Here is a 23,125-nt window from a genome sequence, read left to right as displayed (position 1 = left end):
CCTGAATGAATCAACTGTTTAAATGAATCGGTTCAGTCGCAATGACTCTCTTATTACCAGTGTCTTGCTGCCACCTACTGACAGTTTTAATTTAAAATGTAAGGTATCTTTTCATTAAATTTTTTTAAGTCAGTATTCCATTTTTTATGTTTAAAATATCAAAACAGTATTAATGAATTTGTAAATGCAGGATATATGCATTCCTGTCCTGCATTAAACAGTGTGTAAATGCATCTTAATGCCACTTCAGATGCAGCTTCTGTTTTCCTCTGCATTGCAAGAGGTCAGTTTTGTCAATACTAATTTCATTTCCTTGGTAACACCCGAAATGACTTATTATTCTAATTGATTGATTCAATTTAAGAATTTGACTCAAAAGATAATGCAAACTTTTAAAAAAAAAAGTGCTTTATAAAGGTAAAAATTCCCATAAAAGGTAAAAAAAAAAAAAAAATTTAAACTCATAGGAAAAGATTAATTTATCACGGCTGTGAACTGATTACCAGAATATGCAGAATATCAAACACTGTCTTCAGATAATACAGTACATCGGCTCTTTTTTTCACGTGCATGTTTCTTCTATAAAAGGATTTGTCAATTTATGATAATTAATTTTGCAGAGAGACTTTGATATATTTAGATTTGAACATTTTATTTTAATTGTATTTTAATCTATCTATCTATCTATCTATCTATCTATCTATCTATCTATCTATCTATCTATCTATCTATCTATCTATCCATCCATCCATCCATCCATCCATCCATCCATCCATCCATCCATCCATCCATCCATCCATCCATCTATCTATCTATCTATCTATCTATCTATCTATCTATCTATCTATCTATCTATCTATCTATCTATCTGTCTGTCTTATCTGCCTGTCTCTGTCTGTCTGTCTGTCTGTTTGTCTGTCTTATAGCTTCTTGCTTTGTTTAAGCTGACATTTGTTTATCTTGTTCACTCCAAGAGACTTCAGTAAATCTATTTTTATAGCGTAGGCAGTGGATTCCTTGCAACTTGGCAGTATTTCTGATGGCCCTTTCTGATTCTTCATTATGTTTCAGGTTTAAAGTTCCAAAGTTTTTGGTTAGTTTTATCAAATCTAAGTGGATTATAGCTATGGGAGTTTGATTGCAAGAGACTGGACAAGATTCACATTTACGCTTTTACTGTTTGTACTGTAATTTGTTGACAGATCATGTCATTGCGATACAGAAAGGAAAAGACAGCACTGCATTGCACAAAGAAAAACAAAAAACCCTCTCTTGTTCAGGCATGAGATTGTCAGACATTGAAACACTGTGTTGTGCTCTGGCTATATATATATATATATATATATATACCTATGGAAGCATATGGGTAGCGATATTCAATTTGCAATGTAATATGCAAAATGACAATGCAATATGTAAAATGACAATCCATTTCTGTATTTAAATTTTCATTTTCCAATACATTTGTGCAACGTTTGGTGCAAAATGAAAATGAAAATTAAATTACATACTTTTCATTTGCCATTTCATACACCAGTTTTAATATGTAAAATGAAAACTAATTTTAATGCTTTATAAGTTGCAAAATGAAAATGAAAATGCATTACAGAAATGATTAGATATGTATAACATGTTCAAGCAAAAACTGTGGCAAAATTATCATTTAAATGCTATTTTTCTTAAATGCATTAACACTCACAGTCAAGACACTTACGATTGCATTTTCATTCAGTGTCCCGCAATGAATGTAGCAAAATTCAATGTGCACATTGAAAATGCATTCCGAGCCGATCACGTGTCCGCCCCCTCGAGCCATGTCAATCACTGCGTGAACAAGGCGGGGCTGGCAGAAGGTCTGAGACTCAAATCTCAAGAAGAGCATTCAAGTGAGAGAACATGGACAAGACAGTTGGCCCGTGTAGGTTTTGATCATTTCGGTTTATGGCTTTAATATTTCTTTCGCACTGGTGGGCGGAGCTGAAACGCTGCTTTCATCTTATTGGTCGAATCGCTCCATCTTAAGCTCGGTCTTTTCATTCTTTCGGCATAATAAGAGTCAGTACGAGTGCGGCACTGTAATGTCTGAAACTACACTCACTGTTAATTAGCATAATATTTTAATCAGATGTAGCTGGGCACATAATTCGTGCTGCTGAGACCTGCAAATTATTTCTAGGTTGTAGTATTGTATGAATATTGTCCCACTGATAAATACAGTGCAAATAGTTCTGTCTCTTTGGAAAAAAGTGAAGTGGAAATAAAAATCAATAATAGACTGAACAGTTCCATGTCTGTAACATTTACCACTCTCATCTTTTAAGTCATAAGGCACTAGGTATGTGTGTGTGTGATATTAATAAATAATTGTAAAAATTAATATAGTTACATTTCTGAAATAAAAATAGTAAAATTAGCTCTGTGCTGCTCAGTGCTCCTGTAGCCTACCCCAGAGCGCCTTCTCGAGGCTGTAGACGGTAATGTTTTCTCTTGGTTCTGAATAAATGGGACTTATATATGTTTTTTTCCTCGTCATGACGTATTTTTGGACTGATAAAACTTATACCGAAAAATACGGGTAACATTATTATTTATTATGAGAGTAATTGACACAGACTAGAACTTTAATGTTTCACCAAATTCAGCTCAGATCTTCAGACTCGTCTGACTCGTGTTGCTGAATAACTGGCCAGACTTACCTTCCCAAGAAATCCTATTTAATTTTATTTCATAAATTTAACTATATTTATTTCCACTTCACTGTTATCCAAGGAGACAGAACTATTTGCACTGTTTTTATCAGTGGGACAATATTTATACAATACTATAACCTAGAAATAATTTAACGGGGTCTCTTGCAAGTCGCAGCAGCACGAAATTATGTGCCCAGCTACATCTGATTCAAATATTATGCTAATTAACAGTGAGTGTAGTTTCAGACATTACAGTGCTTCACTCGCACTGACTCTTATTCTGGCTAAAAGAATGAAAAGACCGAGCTTAAGATGGAGCGATTCGACCAATCAGATGAAAGCAGCGTTTCAGCTCCGCCCACAAGTGCGAATGAAATATTGAAGCCATAAACCGAAATGATCAAAACATACACGGACCAACGGTCTTGTCCATGTTCTCTCACTTGAATGCTCTTCTTGAGATTTGAGTCTCTGACCTTCTGCAAGCCCCGCCTTGCTCACGCAGTGATTGACATGGCGGGAGGGGGCGGACACGTGATCGGCTCGGAATGCATTTTCAATGTGCACATTGAATTTTGCTACATTCATTGCGGGACACTGAATGAAAATGCAATCGTAAGTGTCTTGACTGTGAGTGTTAATGCATTTAAGAAAAAAATTGCATTTAAATGATCATTTTGCCACAGTTTTTGCTTGAACATGTTATACATATCTAATCATTTCTGTAATACATTTTCATTTTAATTTTGCAACTTATAAAGCGTTAAAATTAGTATTCATTTTATATATTAAAACTGGTGTATGAAATGTAAATGTAATTTAATTTTCATTTTGCACCAAACGTTGCACAAATGTATTGGAAAATGTAAATGTAAATACAGAAATGCATTGTCATTTTACATATTGCATTGTCATTTTGCATATTACATTCTAAATTGAAAATCGCTACCCATATGCTTCCATATATACTTGCCAGTTGATGGTTCATGAGATGCACGTTAAAGAAAATCAAGATTCACCTGAGAGCAATTTACCAATGCAGGACAGATTTAGAATAAAAGTCTAATGGAAATGTATAGAAATATGCTTGACATATTATGAAAACTTGATCTACCATTTTGCATGTAAAGACTTATGCTATGAACTAATGCCTAAATGTTGTGGGGGGTGAGACTGTACAACAGAGACCCATTATAATACATTTGGATCAACATGACATAAGCAATTGATAATGTAGGAAACAGCAGAGAATTGTACATAATATTTTGCATGGACGTATCAAAGCATTTGCAACTTGTTCAAAGAAATGAGAAATTGCTCTTTTGATGTGCACAAGTGACACAATGATGTGAAGACTGAACAGGTAGTTTTGAGAATTTCAATTCTGATCTGAGAAATGTACCAAAGTGATTGAGAAAAACTGTAGTTATTACATGCTATAACCAGAGGGAGAGCTTATTTATTGTATTATTGTTTATTGAAAGTTATGTTCCACATATATTTGTGTGTGAAACAACTTTTAACAAAAGAGTCAGAAAGTATTAGCATTCAATGAAATAGATGGATTCTGGGAATTGACTGACAAATGAACCTTATTGCCGAGTTCAGAGTTTATTCATTGATAGCTGAGAATGTTTTGTCACATATGCAGTATAAGGAATGACAGGAAGACTAAAACGCTGGTTCGACAGAACCGGAAGACTCCACCGAGAATTGACTGATGACATTGTACATAATCCTGGAACATCCCTTCAGTTAAAGTGCCTCACACTAGACAGAAATTCATGGCATAAAATTGTAAACAAGACATGAGACACCTACAGGCATGAGCTCATGATTGTTTATGATGCCTGTCCTCTGCTTCACTGCCTTTTTTGCATTATAAAATAACTGCATAACTTAATTTCCCCAGATGGCACTGCAGTGATTGGTACAATATAGCCTCTCTCACACGTTTCCCATAAAGCTTGCACTTGCTACCACATTGTAGTAGCTACACTAATGCTACACCAGTGTGAATGTAAATATGCATGAGAATGAGATTGAATGTGGATGATTATTTTTAGCTACAGATTGTTTTTTGTTCTGTTTCTGTTCTCTCAGCTCTCATGTCAGGATGCCACTGTTTATACTTGGCCTGCCATTGTTCATCAGCTTGACTGTTGCAGCCTCACAAATATCTGTAAATTTGTTTTAAATTAACAAATAACAATGAGATTATTAACATCATGCAGCAGAAAGTGTGTGTGTTTGTGTGGGTGGCTGGTTGAAGGGCTTTGGGGTTAATTACTTGTGTGAAGCAGAAAATATTATTTTATAGCCTATAGGACGTAAAAAACACATTAGACGTATCACTTAAATGTTTTCTGACTTAATTCGATCTTAAAATATACAAATAATTGTAAAAAATATTTGAAAAATGTTTTCATTTCGTCAAATTATCGAATGAATTCTGTAAAAATAGATCGAATTGAGCTGAATGTGAAATTAAACAACAGGCTATATATATAATAATATCTAATTTTGTGCGCAGTTTGTGGAGGTTTGGCGTCGCTAACCAAAAGCGGTCTTTTTAGACAACCTGTTTAAAATAAAATAAGCTATTTATTTTAACTGTGGTAAGTAAAACCTAAGTCCTTTTTAGTCTTTGGTAAAACTATAAGGTGCTGTATATACATTTGAATTATACAAATCCTTACTGAAAGCGCTCCAGCTGCATACTGTTGCCATGGTTACCTCTTTAATCCATCGCGAGGTTGCTTCGCTAACTTTTCTGTTTACCCAACCAGTTTTTTATATATATAATAAATTAAAAAAATAAACCTCCACACTCTTTGTAGAGTTGTGGACTAGATTGAATCCCAATCTCGTTACGCTAATCGCGGTTTGGTTTGGAGCTGCACATCTGACTGTGCGCTGGAACGGAGACCGAGAGGCTACGGCGCCGGGGATGCGACGCCGCCTGCCGCTGGTGTGTGTGTGTGTGTGTGTGTGTGTGTGTGTGTGTGTGGCGTCTGAGCAACAGCCCGGAGTGTGTGTGAGTCACTGTGATCCGAAGTGACTGACAATCCAGATAACTGTGGGGCTGGCAATGCGCCGACTACCAAACATGCAAACATGCATTTGAACTGAATGGGAGCTACTGGGAAATTCGAAGGAATCCTTCTGTGACAGTTGCCGTGCTATTGAAGTTATGTAAAAACGTCTTTTATACAGCATTCGATTTTTAAGTGCCCAGTGACCTTTTAGAGGTGGAATGGATTGGTTATATTTTCTGGAGGGTGAATACCGGTTCGTTCCAACTTTGCCTTTTTTCCTCGAAGAGTGGATCAAAGGAGAAACTTTAATGAGGCTTTACGCTTTTCTCTAAGAATGGAGTTGCTGAAGGCGAACTTGAGCTGTCTGGATAGTTTATCCCGGGGAAACAACTGCCTGCCCGCCAGGGGCACGTCTCCCGGGGTAGCGGCCACCCTCGCCGGCGTACTCATCTTCACCACCGTGACTGATATCGTTGGAAATCTGCTGGTCATCCTGTCTGTGTACAGGAACAAGAAACTCAGGAATGCAGGTGTGAATAGATACAGAAACTGTAATGTTCTGCAAACATCACACATGTTTAGATGAAATTACATTTTTAGAAATGAGAAATTAAAAAATTGTAGAGTAGCCTATGCATCTGTAACCGTGGTTAGCTAAAAAGCATCTAAACGTATTTAAGGTAAAGCAGCATTGGATATTTATGTTGGCTGTTAGTTGTTCCCAGTTGCTAGTGTCAGTTTGGCATAAATAATATTTTATTTCAGTTGATAGTGGTTTTTAATTACACTATATTAAACAGAAGGTACATAGAATTTATTTTCATGTTATATCTATCAAAACAACGGCCACATGCTTTTCTCGGTGTGTCCAGTGTTTTGATGCATCCTTTTCTCCAGAATTACATAAGAAACAGCAGCAAAACATGGCTGTCTTTTTAATGTTGTGCAACAACACAAGATGTTGAGTGGCATAGTAACTTTTCATGCTTTTGATGTGCAAAGAAGTGTCTGGAGAATGTAACCTAAGGCACGATCAGTTCAACAGAAGCACATCAGCAGACAACACATTTTACAGGGCTTCATTTTATACCGCAGGCAGTGCATTGAACAAACAATTACTAGATGTGTGAGACTGTTATAGGGCTGCAGAAACATCAAATGCACATCTCTCCAGAGCTCATACATACCAAGATGTACAGAAATTGAGACATTTCGTGAAAATTTTCCTGTATTGCTTTTTCTAATATAAAAGCTTTTTTTTTGCATATAATATATTCAGAATAAAAGTTCAACTTAATGGCATAATGAATTTGAGAATTGCTTGGCATTAGCACTCCACAGGTTTGTGTCAGACCTGATGATCTATGTTAAAGAGCATACTTGAAAATAAGGTAAGAGCATCAGTGCTTCACTGGTGGAAAATGTGACCTTTTGTGCAGTGGAGTTCACATGGTCAATGTCCCAAATTTGATTAATAGACTAGAATTATTATTGCATGTAATCTTAGGTGAAAGTGAGAGAGTGGAGCCCTGCTTGTGAGAGGTAGGTATCTCTATTGATTTCACTGCTATGAGTTCAGGGTTATTTTCATGTGATTGCGCTATACTAGGAATGAGAATGACTATGATCTGAGCTGGGCAGACAGGAACCCAAAAGGTTCTTTATTGGCATCTATGGTTCCGTGAAAAACCTTTAACATCCATGTAACCTTTCCATTGCTTAAGGTTCCATTTTTAGGTTCTTTAATCTTCACACTAAGAAAAAAATTCTGCAATTGATTCTGAGGATCCCAAAGTGGCTCTTCTATTGCCTCACTATGAAAGCCCTCTTTTGGAACAGTTATTTTAAAGAGTGTGCTGTTTACACATGTTTAAAGCACTCTGGGAGATGAGAATTTCTCATGATTTGAAGACGGTGGTTAATTGTCCATGTCGGCATCCACAGAAAGGGAATTATAAGATGCACATCAATCATAATGAGAAAATAATGCTTCAGTATGGCTAGTGTTCTCTTTTCATATTCTTGTTATCAGACTGTTCCGATCTCTTCAGCTACTCCTCACTATTTTGGCAGTGTGTCGAAATGTTGCTGCCTCAGATCATGGGGTGTTTTCCCAGCCTGCCCTGAGCCATGAGCTACTTGAGTAGATGTGCATCCCTGTATGTTTGCAAAAAGAATGGATATCCAGCATTTCTCCTGACAGAGATGGACAAACACCAGACACTTAGTTTTAAAATGATCAGTGTCTGCACTGGCTGTTAGGGACAGTGTGCAATGTTAGATTCTGGAGAACTCTGTAACATCAGAATCCTGTGCGTGATGGCAGGAAGAAAGAGGTAAACGATCTATTTGTGCAGTTTTAGTGCTAGCATTTTATATTCTTATTTATGGGCTTTAATGTCTTTAAGCACAGGACAAGAGGTGGGATCAGGACATGACATGGGCTGTTTATGTGTTGTGAGCATGTGCCACAGCTAAAGTACAAATTTTGTATTTGTTGATGGAAATGTTGTTGTCGGTTAATTTTATTCCTAGTAAGTATTTTAACCAGTGAAGGACAAACAGATGTGCTCGTTTAATTGTGTTGTAACTTTACATAATAAAACTACATTTTGTTGTACTTAAGAATGACAGCTGAATGCACTGAAAAAATAATAATGGTAACATTACATCATAAGGTTATATACATTTCAATACATAAAAAAACTGTGTATCACAATATTTTTTTTTTTATCCATAAATAAAAATAAAACATAAAATCTATTTATTTATTTTTTAAATATAATGATAAACTGATGTTAAAATGTTGACTATGGGCTTGTACTTACTGCAGTAAGAAGAAAAATTAAAATGAAAAAACTGCACTAATATGTCAAGATATATGACTAAGAATTTTGGCACAAGGACACTCAAAACTGCATTCCTCTCTTTAATTTTTAGTTTTCTCTCAGCTCAGCCTGTTTCTATAGACGTCAGGTTCAGTTATGGGGCTGTGCAAGTTCTGGCAGCCTGAGTTTGGTTTAATCAATACTCTCTTACCCCCTTCTGCTGGCCCGTCTTTAGACTAGAGTGCTGATTGATAGCTTTTTAATGTCCAGCATCAGTTGGCGTTCCCACATGCTGTTTAGGAGATTCTGGCACGTATTAGATCTGCCCAAGTTAAGCATCTCAACCGGTCTGAATCATCTAAAACCCAGTATAAAAAAGGTCTCTCATGCTCACCAAGACTGCATTTATCTTATGACAAATACTGTAAAAATAGCAGTATTGTGAAATATTATTACAATTGAAAATAACTGTTTTCTGTTTCAATATACTTTAAAATGTAATTTATTCCTTTGATGCAAATCTGAATTTTCAGCAGCCATTACTTCAGAAATCATTCTAATATGCTGATTGGTGCTCAAGTAGGGTTGTAAAAAGATGGAAAATCTCCATTAAAGTTTCGAAAAAAACATTTCAGAATTTTTTGAGAGTTTCCGGAAATTTACCAGAAATGTTCCACTCCTTTGCAACCCACAAGTAACATTTCTATTTCCATCCAAAAGTCTCTACTCTCACATTTGAGCAATTTAATGCATCCTTGCTGAATAAAAGTAATAATTTCTTTAAATTATCGAAAAAAGACTGCCCTCAGAGATTCAAATGGCACTGCTACCGTCTGATGGAAGGGCATTTAGATATTCTCTGTCAACTTCTGTATTATGGTGTCTCCATTAGCAGCAGCAGCACACTGCAGTTCATCCATTACACCTCACCTGAATTAGCAGCAGTGTTTGGCATTGGCACACACTCAGGGCTCCTGGTGGGCAGACGGCTTTCAGAGGAGAGCCAATGAACTACTCTCAGTGTAGTAATACTCACAGATGTGAGTAGAAGTGAAGGAAGGCATGACAGTTTTACAATTCTCTACTCTTGCTAAGGCAAGAATACTGTTGCTTAAATTTAAAGTTAGGTACACAAACAAGCCCTTACTCTAGTCAAGAGTAGCTGTCCACTGTAGTCCTAAAGGGCTGCAGACTTCACTTCCAATCTACACCGTCACACTTGACTGTAATTTAAATAATCCTGAACACGTTGATTAGCTGGTCAGGTGTGTCATTAAACATGATTTTTACCTTGATTTGTCCTGCTAGTTGAAGAGAACACCATGACAGCTGCATAGCAACATCATGACAGCCACCACAAATTAACCCTTAGCATCCTGGCAGCAACTTTTGCACTTCTTCAGAAAATGTGAAAAATAGTTGCAATTTTGTGTTTGTTATCCACTATAAATTGTCTTAATGATACATCAGTCTAATGCAATGAGAATGTGTGGCCTCACTGCACCATTCCCTCACATAATATCCAGACACGCACACACACACACACACACACACACACACATCGTTGTCAACATAATTGAATGTGTCTCCAGTTCACACTGAGGCATGTTAATGATCTTATATGGTCATTTCTGATCTGAATGGGTTTGAATTAGACAGGAATGCATGTGTGCAGATGTGAATTGTTGAGATGGAGCATTACAGTGATAGTGAAAGTCTTTGATAATAATAAATAATAATTCATTACATTTATATAGCGCTTTTCTAGACACTCAAAGCGCTTACATTGTCTGGGGGGTACCTCCTCATCCACCACCAGTGAGCAGCATCCACCTGGATGATGCGATGGCAGCCATAGTGCGCCAGAACCGTGGGCTGACCATGGCAATGGTAATGTTTTCTGGCTTTAGCTGCAGCCTTGAACTCCACCGTCTGACCGCTGTAAACTCTCATTGGACACTCTGATGAAAGTTCAACAGCCAATAGAGTATCTCACTACAAATTGCAATGACCTCTTGGAAATCTAATAGATTTTTAATAATAATAGAACAACATTATCATTTGCATTTCGCAGGATGAAGATGTTGTTTAGATAGCTGGACTGGGTTTGATCCGTCTGTTGGCAGAGCTCCTGAGAGGATGGTTGGCTGTTGTATATGACTGGCTGGTGTACAGGAATAATTCAGCATTAAGTACTTATGGAAATGAAGGGGGGAAATGCTCCCATTCTTTCTTTTTCATGCATACGAATAAACACTGGCGCACACACACACTGCTTCAAAATTTAGTCTTTTAACTATTAACCACGTTAGCTAACATAAACTACTAATGAAAAATAGTTCTGAAGCATTTATTAATTATACTTAATCATTATTACAACATTTACTAATACATTATTAAAATCAGTAAAAAAATGATTAAAATTGATTAATGTTTATTGAATGGACCTGAGCTAACATGGACTAACAATGAACAGTATTACCATTACCATTTACAAAGTAAAAATGTATTGTTCGTTGTTAATGTTAGTTAATGTATTAAATACAGTTAACAAATGAATCAGAGTGTTACAAGACCGTTCTTACACAACTTAAACATTCTTCCCATTTCATACATCTTTAGTAAATATGATTTTGAGCAAACAGTTTTTAATAAAATAATTAGAAATGAATTTAATTAAAATGTATTTTAAACTGATTTTTATTATTATAGTTAATTGCTACTTTAAAAAGACATTATGCAATGCACATAACTTATATTGCATTAACCTTCACATGTCCTTCACATCTTTTTTTCTCGATTGCTCTCTGTCTCTTTCTTTCTCAATGCTTCCACTGAGATATTTTTATGCAGCTGGAATTTTAAAGGTAATGTGCGTCTGTGTGTACATAACCCTACATGTGTATCTAAGGCTGCGGTTATACATGTGTATGCATTTTCAAAGCAGAATTGGTGGTGGTATCTCACCAGTATCTAATGAAATTTATAATCCAATAATTTAACAGACGATGGTTGGCAGATTTGAATGTTCCACACATATAATCCTGGACATCAGAGCGAGAGATAAAGATGAGATATCAAACACTCTTTCATTTCATTGCCTTTCACAAAGATATAATAATTAACCTATATTTTGTATAAATTTAAGAATTAAATTAATTACATATTGTACATATGTTTTATATAAATAGAGCAATAGTAAGCAAAAGGACATGCATATCTGTAATTGTGCATACATGTGTGTGTGGGGAGGTTGCATAAGCACATCCAGCCTTGCTTCAGTCCATCAAACACCTCGGGTACTGATGCAGTCTGGGATATTTTCTAGGAGAGATCAAAATATATTGTGGCATGTTATTTGATAGATTCTTAACATTTGTTGTGGATTCTTTGTATTAATATGGCATGTTTCAAATGTCCTCTACAGATAACTCTCTCAATATACATCATTTTGCAAAGATCATAAGTAAAAAAAAACAGATTTCATTAGAATGTGAGTTTTATGAAGCCATAATTTGCAACAAAGATGTGAAATCTATTCTGGTCTTTTCTCAGCATTGCAAGAAGTCTGCACTTGTATGCGTTTCCAAAGCCCAAACATCTAGATGGAACTCAGAACATGCTGACACCTCAAAACCAGCTTTCCTCAGACTAGATTTTAGTTTATCTTCTGTTTGAAACAGAGTAAAGTTTGAGAATGAATTAGGATATTTTTGACAAGACGCTTGTCTGGAAAAAAATATTTACCCTCCTATCAGATTCTTCCTTGTTTACTATTTGCCCAGGTCTTTTTTTCTTTTTTTCCCGGTTATGCGCTGCAGAAACTCAACAGAGCTTTTGAGTTTTTCAAAACAATATTTAATGTGCCATATATATATATATATATATATATATTTATATATATATATATATATATATATATATATATATATATATATATATATATATATATATATATATATATATATATATATATATTTGGTGAATGTTCATGCTGCATAATGCATTATTTTTCCATAGTAATTGGCTGTCTCTACAAAAAAAAAAAAAAAAAAAAATTTGTAAATGGTACCCACATAAACTGACTTATACATATAGAAAAAATTAATGAATGTGTTAACTATTAATTTCTATATTTTGTCTTTTCTCTAATATTGTTCATTTATCATTTCTGTTTACATTTTACATATTATACATTTAGTAGATTATTTTATCCAAATGAGAAAGTGCCAGCAATATGCAACATCTATAGGTTTCTATAGGTTTAAAAAGCGAAACTATATAGGCTGAATTCAAAATAGCATACTCAAATTTCCATTTCTGTCAAATACCCTGATGATATGATAGAAATAGTAAAGCAACCTATGCCGTTTCAAATTCAACTGTAATACTTCTACATAACTCTGGTTAGGGATCACTGGCTTAAGTGATATCAACGGTAAAGGATTAAATATGATGAAATATGATTCTGATGAATCATGCACAGTAACACCATATTAAGAATGTAAATAAGGTCTGTTTTGATCTTATGTTCTCCCATATGACTTACTTACACATGCTGTTCTTAAGTATATATTTCAGGCTTGTAGAACATAAGTCTTTGTGTAGAGAAGGAAACCAATTAAACCGTTCAGTCCAGGATAATCATGTGGATTTATAGTGATCCTCAGGCAGTCGCTCCTGCCCAGCAACTGTCCTGATCTGAACCGCAAACTAAATAAATGCTCTTCTCTCTTTCCTGCTCTTCCTCTTTCTCTCCCAAATGTGAAATATAAGCCTCTTTAAAATAAGCCTGTAATTATTACACTGTCTTTATGTCCTTCAACCTTGATGTGGAATAAAAAACAAGAGCAGATGCATCTCTGTTCAAGCTGGAAGACATTGATAGAGGAAAGGTTCAGCATTCACACCTTATCTCTGATGATTTGTGGTGTTATTAGATGTTGAAATACAGCTCTCTAAAGGTTTGATACTCTGATGGTACCTTTATTGTGGGTCATGTGACAGGTTTATGCAGCTATAAAGCAGCCAACTCCAAGATGACTGCAATTCAAATCCAAGAGGGATCAAGAGTAAAACAAAGTTAAAATGCTTCTTTGTATTTAAATGACAACTTGCCACTTCTATATCTTTGTTTAAGCGAGAGATTATTTTTTAGTTTTTGTCCGAAAAACTTTCCCGCTCCGAAATGACGTCTTTGTCTGGCGCCAACAGCACTGACTCTCCATATAAATGTCATTGTAAATGTCAGTGCGAAGAACCCCATAGTGACCTGTGTGCAATTCCCTGACCATTAGGACTCTGTTGCCAGAGGATCCATTTCCAGTGACTGTTTGAAAAAAATCTAAAACTGCTTTTTCAGGCCTGAGGTCGGACTTGAGCTTATATTGAGGATTCTGCTCTGATCTCAGTGATGAGCTGCAGAGAGTCAGACCACTGAGGCATTTGAGCGCACCACTAGAAAAGGGTTTCAGCTGAACAGATATTGCAACCTTGAGGGAATTGTATCTTGAAAATATTTCTAATTGTACAAAATGGTTCAATTTGATTGGCTGATTTACATAATAATTAAAGAAGCAGAACTTATAATCAGGATTCCTATTGGAATTAAATTTAAAAAGGTACTATATTTTCAGTCTGATATTTATTTATTGATACTAAAATGACATAATAATTCATTTACCTATTTATGTGCAAATAAAACGTTCTCACACCAGTTAAGTTAGTTCTAACAAATCTGGATTATTTTAAATGAAAAGAATAGCTCATGACAGCAGTAAATCATTTACATAAAATTTCTCTCATTTAGCCATTTATTAACCTATTTATTTATTTACACTGAGAAATAATTAGTAGGCTACTTAAAATCCTCGTAGAGTCAATTAATTTCTAACAATAAATAATGTGTGTAATTTTAGTTTGAATGATACTGATTTTTTTGGCCGAAAATTATTATTTACATTATATGTATTATAAACGTAATATTTAAAAGCCATCATATTAAGATTAAACAAACTGTCAATTCTGAAATCTCTGGATTCACCTCTAGATTTTTATTTTAATGAACATAACTTTTTAGGTTACATAACAAAAAACTTTTAAAGTGTATTTTATGATTTGTTTTTCCATGTCAAAGCTTATGATAAATATACAGTTATTCAAATTGAATATTAATATTGAGAATTTGAGAACTGATGCTATTATTCAAGTATCAATTGTCACAACAAATGTATATATACATATGTATTCTAATTTTTGTATAAACTTTTTAGCACAGAGAGCTGAAGCCGCCCAGTGTGTTGTCCAGTGTGTGATGCCTCAGGTTATTGGACTCATGCTAGACTGATGGCGGGAGATGGTGATCTTGTCAAAGCACACTTCTTGTCAGCTGTGGCTTCTGGTTGATAAATGTTTGGCAGGCTGAGGCACTAGTCAAAATGCCAGTGTAGATTTAAAGGAAATGCTCAGATAAATCATTTCTGATGCTAAAGGTGACACGATGAAAAAGGTGCAGTTTTAAGGCTGTCTAAAACCGATTTTGTGTAAGTGTGCAGTTGCGCTCACTAGGCTGATGTAATCTGTAACTGAATCTTGTTTCTCTCTTTTTTTACACCACAGTGTGCTGTTTGTTGCAGACAGAACAGACCTTGAAAGTGTTCTTCAATCTCAAGTAGAAAATGATCATACACAAAACAGTTTCTTGGTATGTACTATTTAGGGGTAAATAAGATGTAACTTAGCTTATGTGCCTTAGGGTACCATCCCAGTGACAGCATTCTACCTTTTTTCTGACAGTGTATGTAAAGTGTGACCCAGTCTGAACACTTTATAACACTTTGCATGAGTGAAAAGTCATAGATGATGCCAGGTGTTACATGCACAAAAGGCTGCCGGTCTGATGCAGTTTGAATCTGTTTCACTCATAAATGTGACCTTCGTGAGTTGTAAAGCATTTTTAGTTTTCTTGGCACGTAATCTTTTCGGCTCCTTTGGGTCGAAATGGAGATAGAGTGTGATGGAAGGAAACAGTCGATGAGAGTTCATGAATGGAAAATAGTGAGCAAAACAAGTGTGCCCTGATCAGTGATGCGTAAAGAATAATTGAAACTGCAGAAATGATCTGCTTTTGTATTCAGCGAATGATTTGTACATGGGTTTATGGGGGCAACTCAATCAGAAATGCATTTTTGCACAGACAAAATGAGGTCATTTTTGGAGAAGATGGATGTGTCTGACCGTTTTGTTTTTGAGATTGAACATGAGGCTGAATCACTTAGCTTTTAAAGACATTTTTTTCTCTTTGTTATCTTTCAGAGTGTTGTGAAGAGTGTGAGGAGACTTCATGTTAGTCTGCAGGGATAATAGTTATTACACCGCCTCCCTAATTGAGTTATAAATTACACACCGGTGTCTGTTTTCTGTCTGTCCACACACAGTCCTGACGCAGACCTTCACATGCACACTCTTTTAAATGACACAGACTTGCAGTCTCAGAGATGCACTATGCTGATATTACATAGCAAGAAAAGTTAGTGAAGTGACCTACTATTACTATAATATTACTATTAGTCTTTTTCTGTTCCCGTATTTAATAAATGCTGACAAATACAGTACATGTGTAGTGTCTAATCATTTGTTGCATAAATTTTAAAGATTTAAAATGTAAAATAAAAATTTTAAAATGTTCAATTTAAGTTACATTAACATTTTTTAAATGCAAAATAAAGGAAAAAGATAAATAATTGATAAGGATAAATAATGAAGTAATAAATAAATACAATACAATAAAACATACAATAATTAAGGTCAAGTTGATGAAAAGGAGTAATAGCAACAGGCAAAGGCATCCTGTGCACAGCAGTCTTTGTGGTCCCCGAAGGGCTGTTCACACTGACAGCGATTTGCAGCGACAAAGCAACCGGAAGTCATTCATTTTCAATGAGAGTTGGTGATTTGAGGTGACATGAGCAACAGAGGCCGACGGCGATGCAACAAAGTTGAGCAGAGTTCAACTCTATGCAAACGTACTGTGACATAATGTGACTATGAGATAATATGACAGTGAGAGTCCAGACAGCAGAGCACATGTGATCCACCACATGATACCATTAGTTACATTCAAGGGGTTTATCTGAATTAAAGGGATAGTTCACCCAAAAATGAAAATTCTCCAAACCCTCATGTCTTTTAGCAAACCCGCATGACTTCTTTTATTCTGTGGAGCACAAAATATGTAAAGAAGTTTTGAAGTTTTGGTCTAGTTTATTTTTCTGAGCTGCTGTATTTGGGTTGTCCATAATCTACTGTAATTGTAATATTGTTTATAGTTTCTTTCTTCATTTTGTCTTCTGTAGAACACAAAAAAGCGATTTTCGAAAAATAAATGTCTTAGTTTTGGGTCCATGCTGCCCACCGAGGTCCACTGTTTTTGGACCGCAATGATTTTCAAAAGATCTCCTTTTTTGGTTTTAAGGGCGAATAAACGATGACAGAATGTTTATTTTGGTGAACTATCCCTTTAAGTAGAAATGTTGTGTTTGGATTGCCCAGTACTTGTGTATAATTATAATATGGTTTATAATTTATTTCTTCTGTGGAACACAAAAGAAGTTGTCGTCAATATGTTTTTTTAACAATAAAAGTCAATGGGGTCTAATGATGTTGGAACCCCAGTGACTTACAGTATATATCATATATATAATTTAAGTATGTAAATATTCAAATATAATAGAATTAATTAACTTGCTCATTCTCTCTCATTAATAGGTAACATCTTTGTGGTGAGTCTTTCTGTGGCTGACCTGGTGGTGGCGCTGTACCCCTACCCCTTGGCTCTGGTCGCTATCTTCCATAATGGCTGGACAATGGGCCCCCTGCACTGCCAGCTGAGCGGGTTCATTATGGGACTGAGTGTGATCGGTTCAGTGTTCAACATCACGGCTATCGCCATCAACCGCTACTGCTACATCTGCCACAGTCTCCGCTACGACCGGCTGTATTCTCGTCAGAACACCTGTCTGTACCTGCTGCTCACCTGGACGCTAACCGCTTTGGCCACTGTGCCCAACTTCCTGGTGGGTTCCCTAAAATATGACCCACGCGTCTTCTCCTGCACGTTCACCCAGACAGCAAGTTCTTCTTATACCGTTTGCGTTGTTCTGATCCACTTTCTGGTTCCTCTGGGTGTGGTTTCTTTCTGCTACCTGCGCATATGGACGTTGGTGATTAGGGTCAAAGGTCGCGTGCGGCCCAATCCGAAGGTCAGGGCGGCCGACTTGCGGAATTTCTTGACGATGTTTGTGGTGTTCGTGCTGTTCGCCGTGTGCTGGGCGCCCTTGAACTTCATCGGGCTCGCCGTGGCGATAAACCCCGCAAGAGTGGCGCCGAATGTACCAGAGTGGCTGTTTGTTACCAGCTACTTCATGGCGTATTTCAACAGCTGTCTGAATGCTGTCATCTACGGGTTGCTCAACCAGAACTTCAGGCAAGAATACAAACAGATTCTCCGCGCTCTCTGCACCCCACGAGCACTGTTCACTGAGAGCTCCAGGTACAACACTGAAGCCATAAAGAGTAAACAGTCGCCGGCGGGAACCAATAACAATGTGAAAGAGGCCAATATGTATAAGGGTGGTGTAACACACACTCTTTTCTAGTACAGCACCCCCCATTTAACTAACAACCACAAAATTTGTGTATAAACGGGTTAAAGGCACAGTGGGGTAAAATGCACATTTGTTTTTATTTTTCCGCAGCACTTTCCTAAACATCCGTGGTTCACTATGCACCAGGAAATTTGGCTGAGCCTTGATTCAGCAAATAAAATGTCAATTCTGCACTACACTGACCTAATATTTGACTATTTTTATGCTATTTTATAGAGTTATATGACAATTGAGAATCAATACAATTTCCAAATATATTTTCAAAGATCTGAGCAGTATGTAAAAGTATGGTATTTAGGGTAAAAAGTGCCCTTACTGTTGAAGCTAATGTCACAATAATTGGAATAAAAATAAATAGCAGGTTGACTTTTTAATTTAGTTTAGTTTATTTTAGTTTATTTATTTATAAAGCACATTTAAAAACAACAGGAGTTGCAACCAAAATGCTGTATAACAAATATAAAACAAAGTAAAAACATACCCAATAAAGAAAGACAAAGGGACAAAAAACTATTTACACCCTCAAAAAGAATTAAAACATACAGAATAAAAATAGATTTTAAAAGAGGACTTAAAGAAATATAAAGGGAAAAATCTTTTGTGAAGAGGAAGACTGTTCCAGAGCATAGGAGCTGCCACAGCAAAAGACTAATCGATTTAGTTTGAAAATGTGAACGAGGGATTAGACGAGAAATTGGCTAGATAACCGAAGAGATCTAGAGGATCTAGAGAAGATTACAAATATACTGGGGAGCTTTAAAAACAAAGAGCAAAATCTTAAAATCAAACGGAAATCGCCCGGGAGCCAGTGTATGGAGGTGAGTACTGGGGTGATGTGCTCACGTTTTCTAGTGCCAATCAATAATCTGGCTGCAGCATTTTGCACCAATTGCAATCGGTGCAGAGATGATTTAGATCAAAACCCTTATCTCTAAACCCAGACTGAAATATGTCCAAAATATTACTTAAGTAAGCACTTAAGTAAGATGAGATCTGAGAATAAACTATTTTTTTTCAAAACCTTTGGGGTGAAAGATAATTTAGAAATGGGTCTATAGTTATTTAGGTCTTGGCTGATCAAGATTATGCTTTTTTAACAGTGATCAAGACCATGCTTTTTTAAATGTTTTTTAACATTTGTTGACATGAGATTGTGATTTAAATGGTCAGTGTCATGTATTACGTAGGGTTTCCACCTTAGAGATAATCACTATATGTATAATGAAACTATCATATTAAAAAATACATGATTCATATTTTAATCAAAATTTTAATCAAACATATGTTAATCATTAATTGTTGCTGTAAAGCCTCAATAAATTATGATATCTTCTTCAAGCTATGTAGGAAGCTTTAAGAATTTTTATATTTTTCTGTTTTTTAAAAAGAACTAACCTTAATGACAGCGTAAAATACATTTTAATTATTTAGTTAATTAAAATAAATAGAATATGGTGCAAAACTTTGCTGAAGTTATTATTTTAAAACAAGTATTAACTTATTACACAAATGTATTACTATATCTACTTCTTAAATAGTTCAACCAAATAAATGAAAATTCTGTCACTTACCTTCATGTTGTTCCAATCCTGTAAGACCTTCATTCATCTTCAGACCACAAATTAAGATATTTTTTTATGAAATCCGAGAGCTTTCTGTCCCTGCATAGACAGCAATGCAACTGACATGTTTTATGGCCCAGAAAGGTAGACATCGTTAAAATAGTCCATGTGACATCAGTAGTTGTCACCTTAAAGGGTTAGTTCACCCAGATAGCAAAATTATGTAATTAATAACTTACCCTCATGTTGTTCCAAACCCGTAAGACCTCCGTTTATATTTGGAACACAGTTTAAGATATTTTAGATTTAGTCCGAGAGCTCTCAGTCCCTCCATTGAAGCTGTGTGTACGGTATACTGTCCATGTCCAGAAAGGTAAGAAAAACATCATCAAAGTATTTCATGTGACATCAGATGGTCAGTTAGAATTTTTTGAAGCATCAAAAATACATTTTGGTCCAAAAATAGCAAAAACGACGACTTTATTCAGCATTGTCTTCTCTTCCGTGTCTCTTTGTGAGAGAGAGTTCAAAACAAAGCAGTCTGAATATCCGGTTCGTGAACGAATCATTCAGTTCACCAAATCGAACTGAATCGTTTTAAACGGTTCGCATCTCTAATACGCATTAATCCACAAATAACTTAAGCTGTTAACTTTTTTAATGTGGCTGACACTCCCTCTGAGTTAAAACAAACCAATATCCCGGAGTAATGCATTTACCCAAACAGTACACTGACTGAACTGCTGTGAAGAGAGAACTGAAGATGAACACCGAGCCGAGCCAGATAAGAAGAATCGAGGAGCTGATGATACTGCGCATGTGTGATTCAGCGTGAAGCAGACTGACACACAGAGCGCATGAACTGAACTGATTCTGTGCTAGTGTTATGAGCGCGGGTAAACCGAAGGCTTGAATCAAGGGCAATCATCGCAAATGACGCTATTACGTCGAGCGCAAAAGAACTGGTGAACCGTTTTCTTCAACCGGTTTATTGAATCGAACTGTCCGAAAGAACTACTGGTGATCCAAAAACCGGTGCAACCGGTTCTTGACTCGTGAACGAGTCAGTCTATTGTTCGTTATCTGGCTCGGCTCGGTGTTCATCTTCAGTTCTCTCTTCACAGCAGTTCAGTCAGTGTACTGTTTGAGTAAATGAATTACTCCGGGATATTGGTTTGTTTTAACTCAGAGGGAGTGTCAGCCACATTAAAAAAGTTAACAGCTTAAGTCATTTGTGGATTAATGCGTATTAGAGATGCGAACCGTTTAAAACGATTCAGTTCAATTTGGTTAACTGAATGATTCGTTCACGAACCGGATATCCAGACTGCTTTGTTTTGAACTCTCTCACACAACAGACGCGGAAGAGAAGACAATGCTGAATAAAGTCGTCGTTTTTGCTATTTTTGGACCAAAATGTATTTTCGATGCTTCAAAAAATTCTAACTGACCCTCTGATGTCACATGGACTACTTTGATGATGTTTTCCTTACCTTTCTGGACATGGACAGTATACCATACACACAGCTTCAATGGAGGGACTGAGAGCTCTCGGACTTATAAGAGCAGCTTCACATTAATAAACAGGGAAAAAACAGTTAATGTTATGAGATAATGATCAAATAAATTCCATTTTGTAAAGCAGCTCTATACAGAAGAGTCATTGTTGAGCTCAATTTAGTTTAATAAAACTGTTGATGTTGCAATGCTCATCAATTATGAAACAAGCTACCATATAAGCAGCTTTACAGAAGGCAACAGTGTCATTATTCAGCTCTGTTCAGTTTAAGAACAGTGTCAGTTCATTAAATCAATAAAATTACTGAATATTAATTGTTTTTCAAACCTCAACTGTGCAAGCCAAAGGTGACAGTGACAAGCAACCAAAACGCCATCAGGTGACAGCAGTGGAGAAAACAAAACATCTTGGGAGAAACCAGCCTCAGATGAGGTTGGGGGGAGGGCGGTTCTTCTATGTACAAATGAGCAAACATTGGGCGATTTATGATTCCAGGCTGCACCACAAATCAGATTTTGTGGTCTGATATTATTCAAGATTTCACACTTTTTGTGTGTTTTGTTTGAGCAGACTTGAGCTAACAAACAGAGAAAATAAGACTGCAGAAGGTTGTGTATATGCTATTGAGTTCTTAGATTGGCTGATACCATGGCAACCATCACTGAAAAAGACATGTTGATGCTCTGTGTGTCCTTTGTAAACACTTTGTAGCTTATATGGATGTTTTTTGTATATCAGGCAGTGTGTTTCTAAGTAATGGACTTTTTTTTTTTAAGAAGAAGAAGACTGAGGCTTCTATAATTATTGTTGACCCATCTATTATTGTTGTATGTTTTTACTTTTGCAACAAAACAACGTATTTAAGTGAAATCTTTTTTATATATATCTACTTCATGTTGTGTATTTCTGTACAATCAGAGGGGGCATTTCAAATCTGAATGGTCTGCATGCAATGGTGCTGAAAACTAAACTACATCTTTGTCTTTGTAGTCCTGACTTTCTTTTGTCTCTGAATCTTTCGTCCATTTGTCTAAATATCTTTCTTTTGCTCTACCCGGGTTATTTACCTTAATTTTTCTGCACACACTACACACTTTTGCTCCTGTCCTTGAGGAAGATTTATCACTTCTCCAGACACTAAACGCACTGGCTGAAAGAGGTAGATGATGATGACCTGACGCAAGTTTCTCCTGAGCTATAATTTGAAGTATTATCCCTGATGCTCTAGCCTTGCCATATCCAGCACAGACATAAAGAGCCGTAGACATCAGTGTGTTTTCAAGCTCAGTGGAGTAGAAGCATATGGTTTGAAATCCAGGTCTTAATTTTTGGCGGACCTGTTTTAGTTATTTTTATTCATATATATTTACTATAAAGACATTAATTTTTATTTGGCAAAAAAATATTATATTAATATTATATATAAGTTTCCTTATATTAGGAGACTGGGGCCACAAGTTGTCCCAAGGGCTATATCCCAGCAACTCAGTATTGAAGCAAGAGTCTAATTATCTCAAGAAGTAAAAAAAAAAAAAAAAAAAACCTTCTCTTCAATTAAAATAATTTTGTCATAATATCATATGGAGGTAAAATGTTTGACAACTGGTCATGGTTTCCATCCTCTGTAAATGTAATGATTTTATTCAAAATAAATGTTTCTTTTATGCTGGTTTTAAGTTCAAAAATCTCTTCTAGTGCAAAAATCTCTCAAATTAGAATAGCTCATTTAAATCTACAAACTTAAAGCCAAATATTTAAAATTATTTAAAGGGGAGACACTGCAGGCAAAAACACAGTTTTTCATGCACCTGTCAAGTTTGAGA

General features: G+C 35.9%; 1 protein-coding gene across 1 annotated transcript; it reads left to right on the top strand.

The window, feature by feature from the left end:
- The first annotated feature begins 5,681 nt into the window (after positions 1-5,681).
- mtnr1c (melatonin receptor 1C) lies at positions 5,682-19,002 on the top strand. The gene is made up of 2 exons (XM_059551100.1): positions 5,682-6,258; positions 17,323-19,002. The coding sequence occupies exons 1-2, from the start codon at positions 6,063-6,065 to the stop codon at positions 18,210-18,212; spliced, it is 1,086 nt and encodes a 361-aa protein (XP_059407083.1). The 5' UTR covers positions 5,682-6,062; the 3' UTR covers positions 18,213-19,002.
- Positions 19,003-23,125: the final 4,123 nt, after the last annotated feature.

Source organism: Carassius carassius, chromosome 5 (genome assembly GCF_963082965.1).
Source record: "Carassius carassius chromosome 5, fCarCar2.1, whole genome shotgun sequence".
Lineage (NCBI taxonomy): Eukaryota > Metazoa > Chordata > Actinopteri > Cypriniformes > Cyprinidae > Carassius > Carassius carassius.
Note: the sequence above shows the minus strand (reverse complement) of the source record. Positions and strands in the feature narration are given on the sequence as shown.

What these genes read in the sequence shown, in the direction of transcription:
- mtnr1c (XM_059551100.1), top strand. Translation starts at nt 6,063, where the DNA reads ATGGAGTTGCTGAAGGCGAACTTGAGCTGTCTGGATAGTTTATCCCGG. An exon ending in CAAGAAACTCAGGAATGCAG is followed by an intron (nt 6,259 to 17,322) that starts GTGTGAATAGAT and finishes TCTCATTAATAG; the next exon opens with GTAACATCTTTGTGGTGAGT.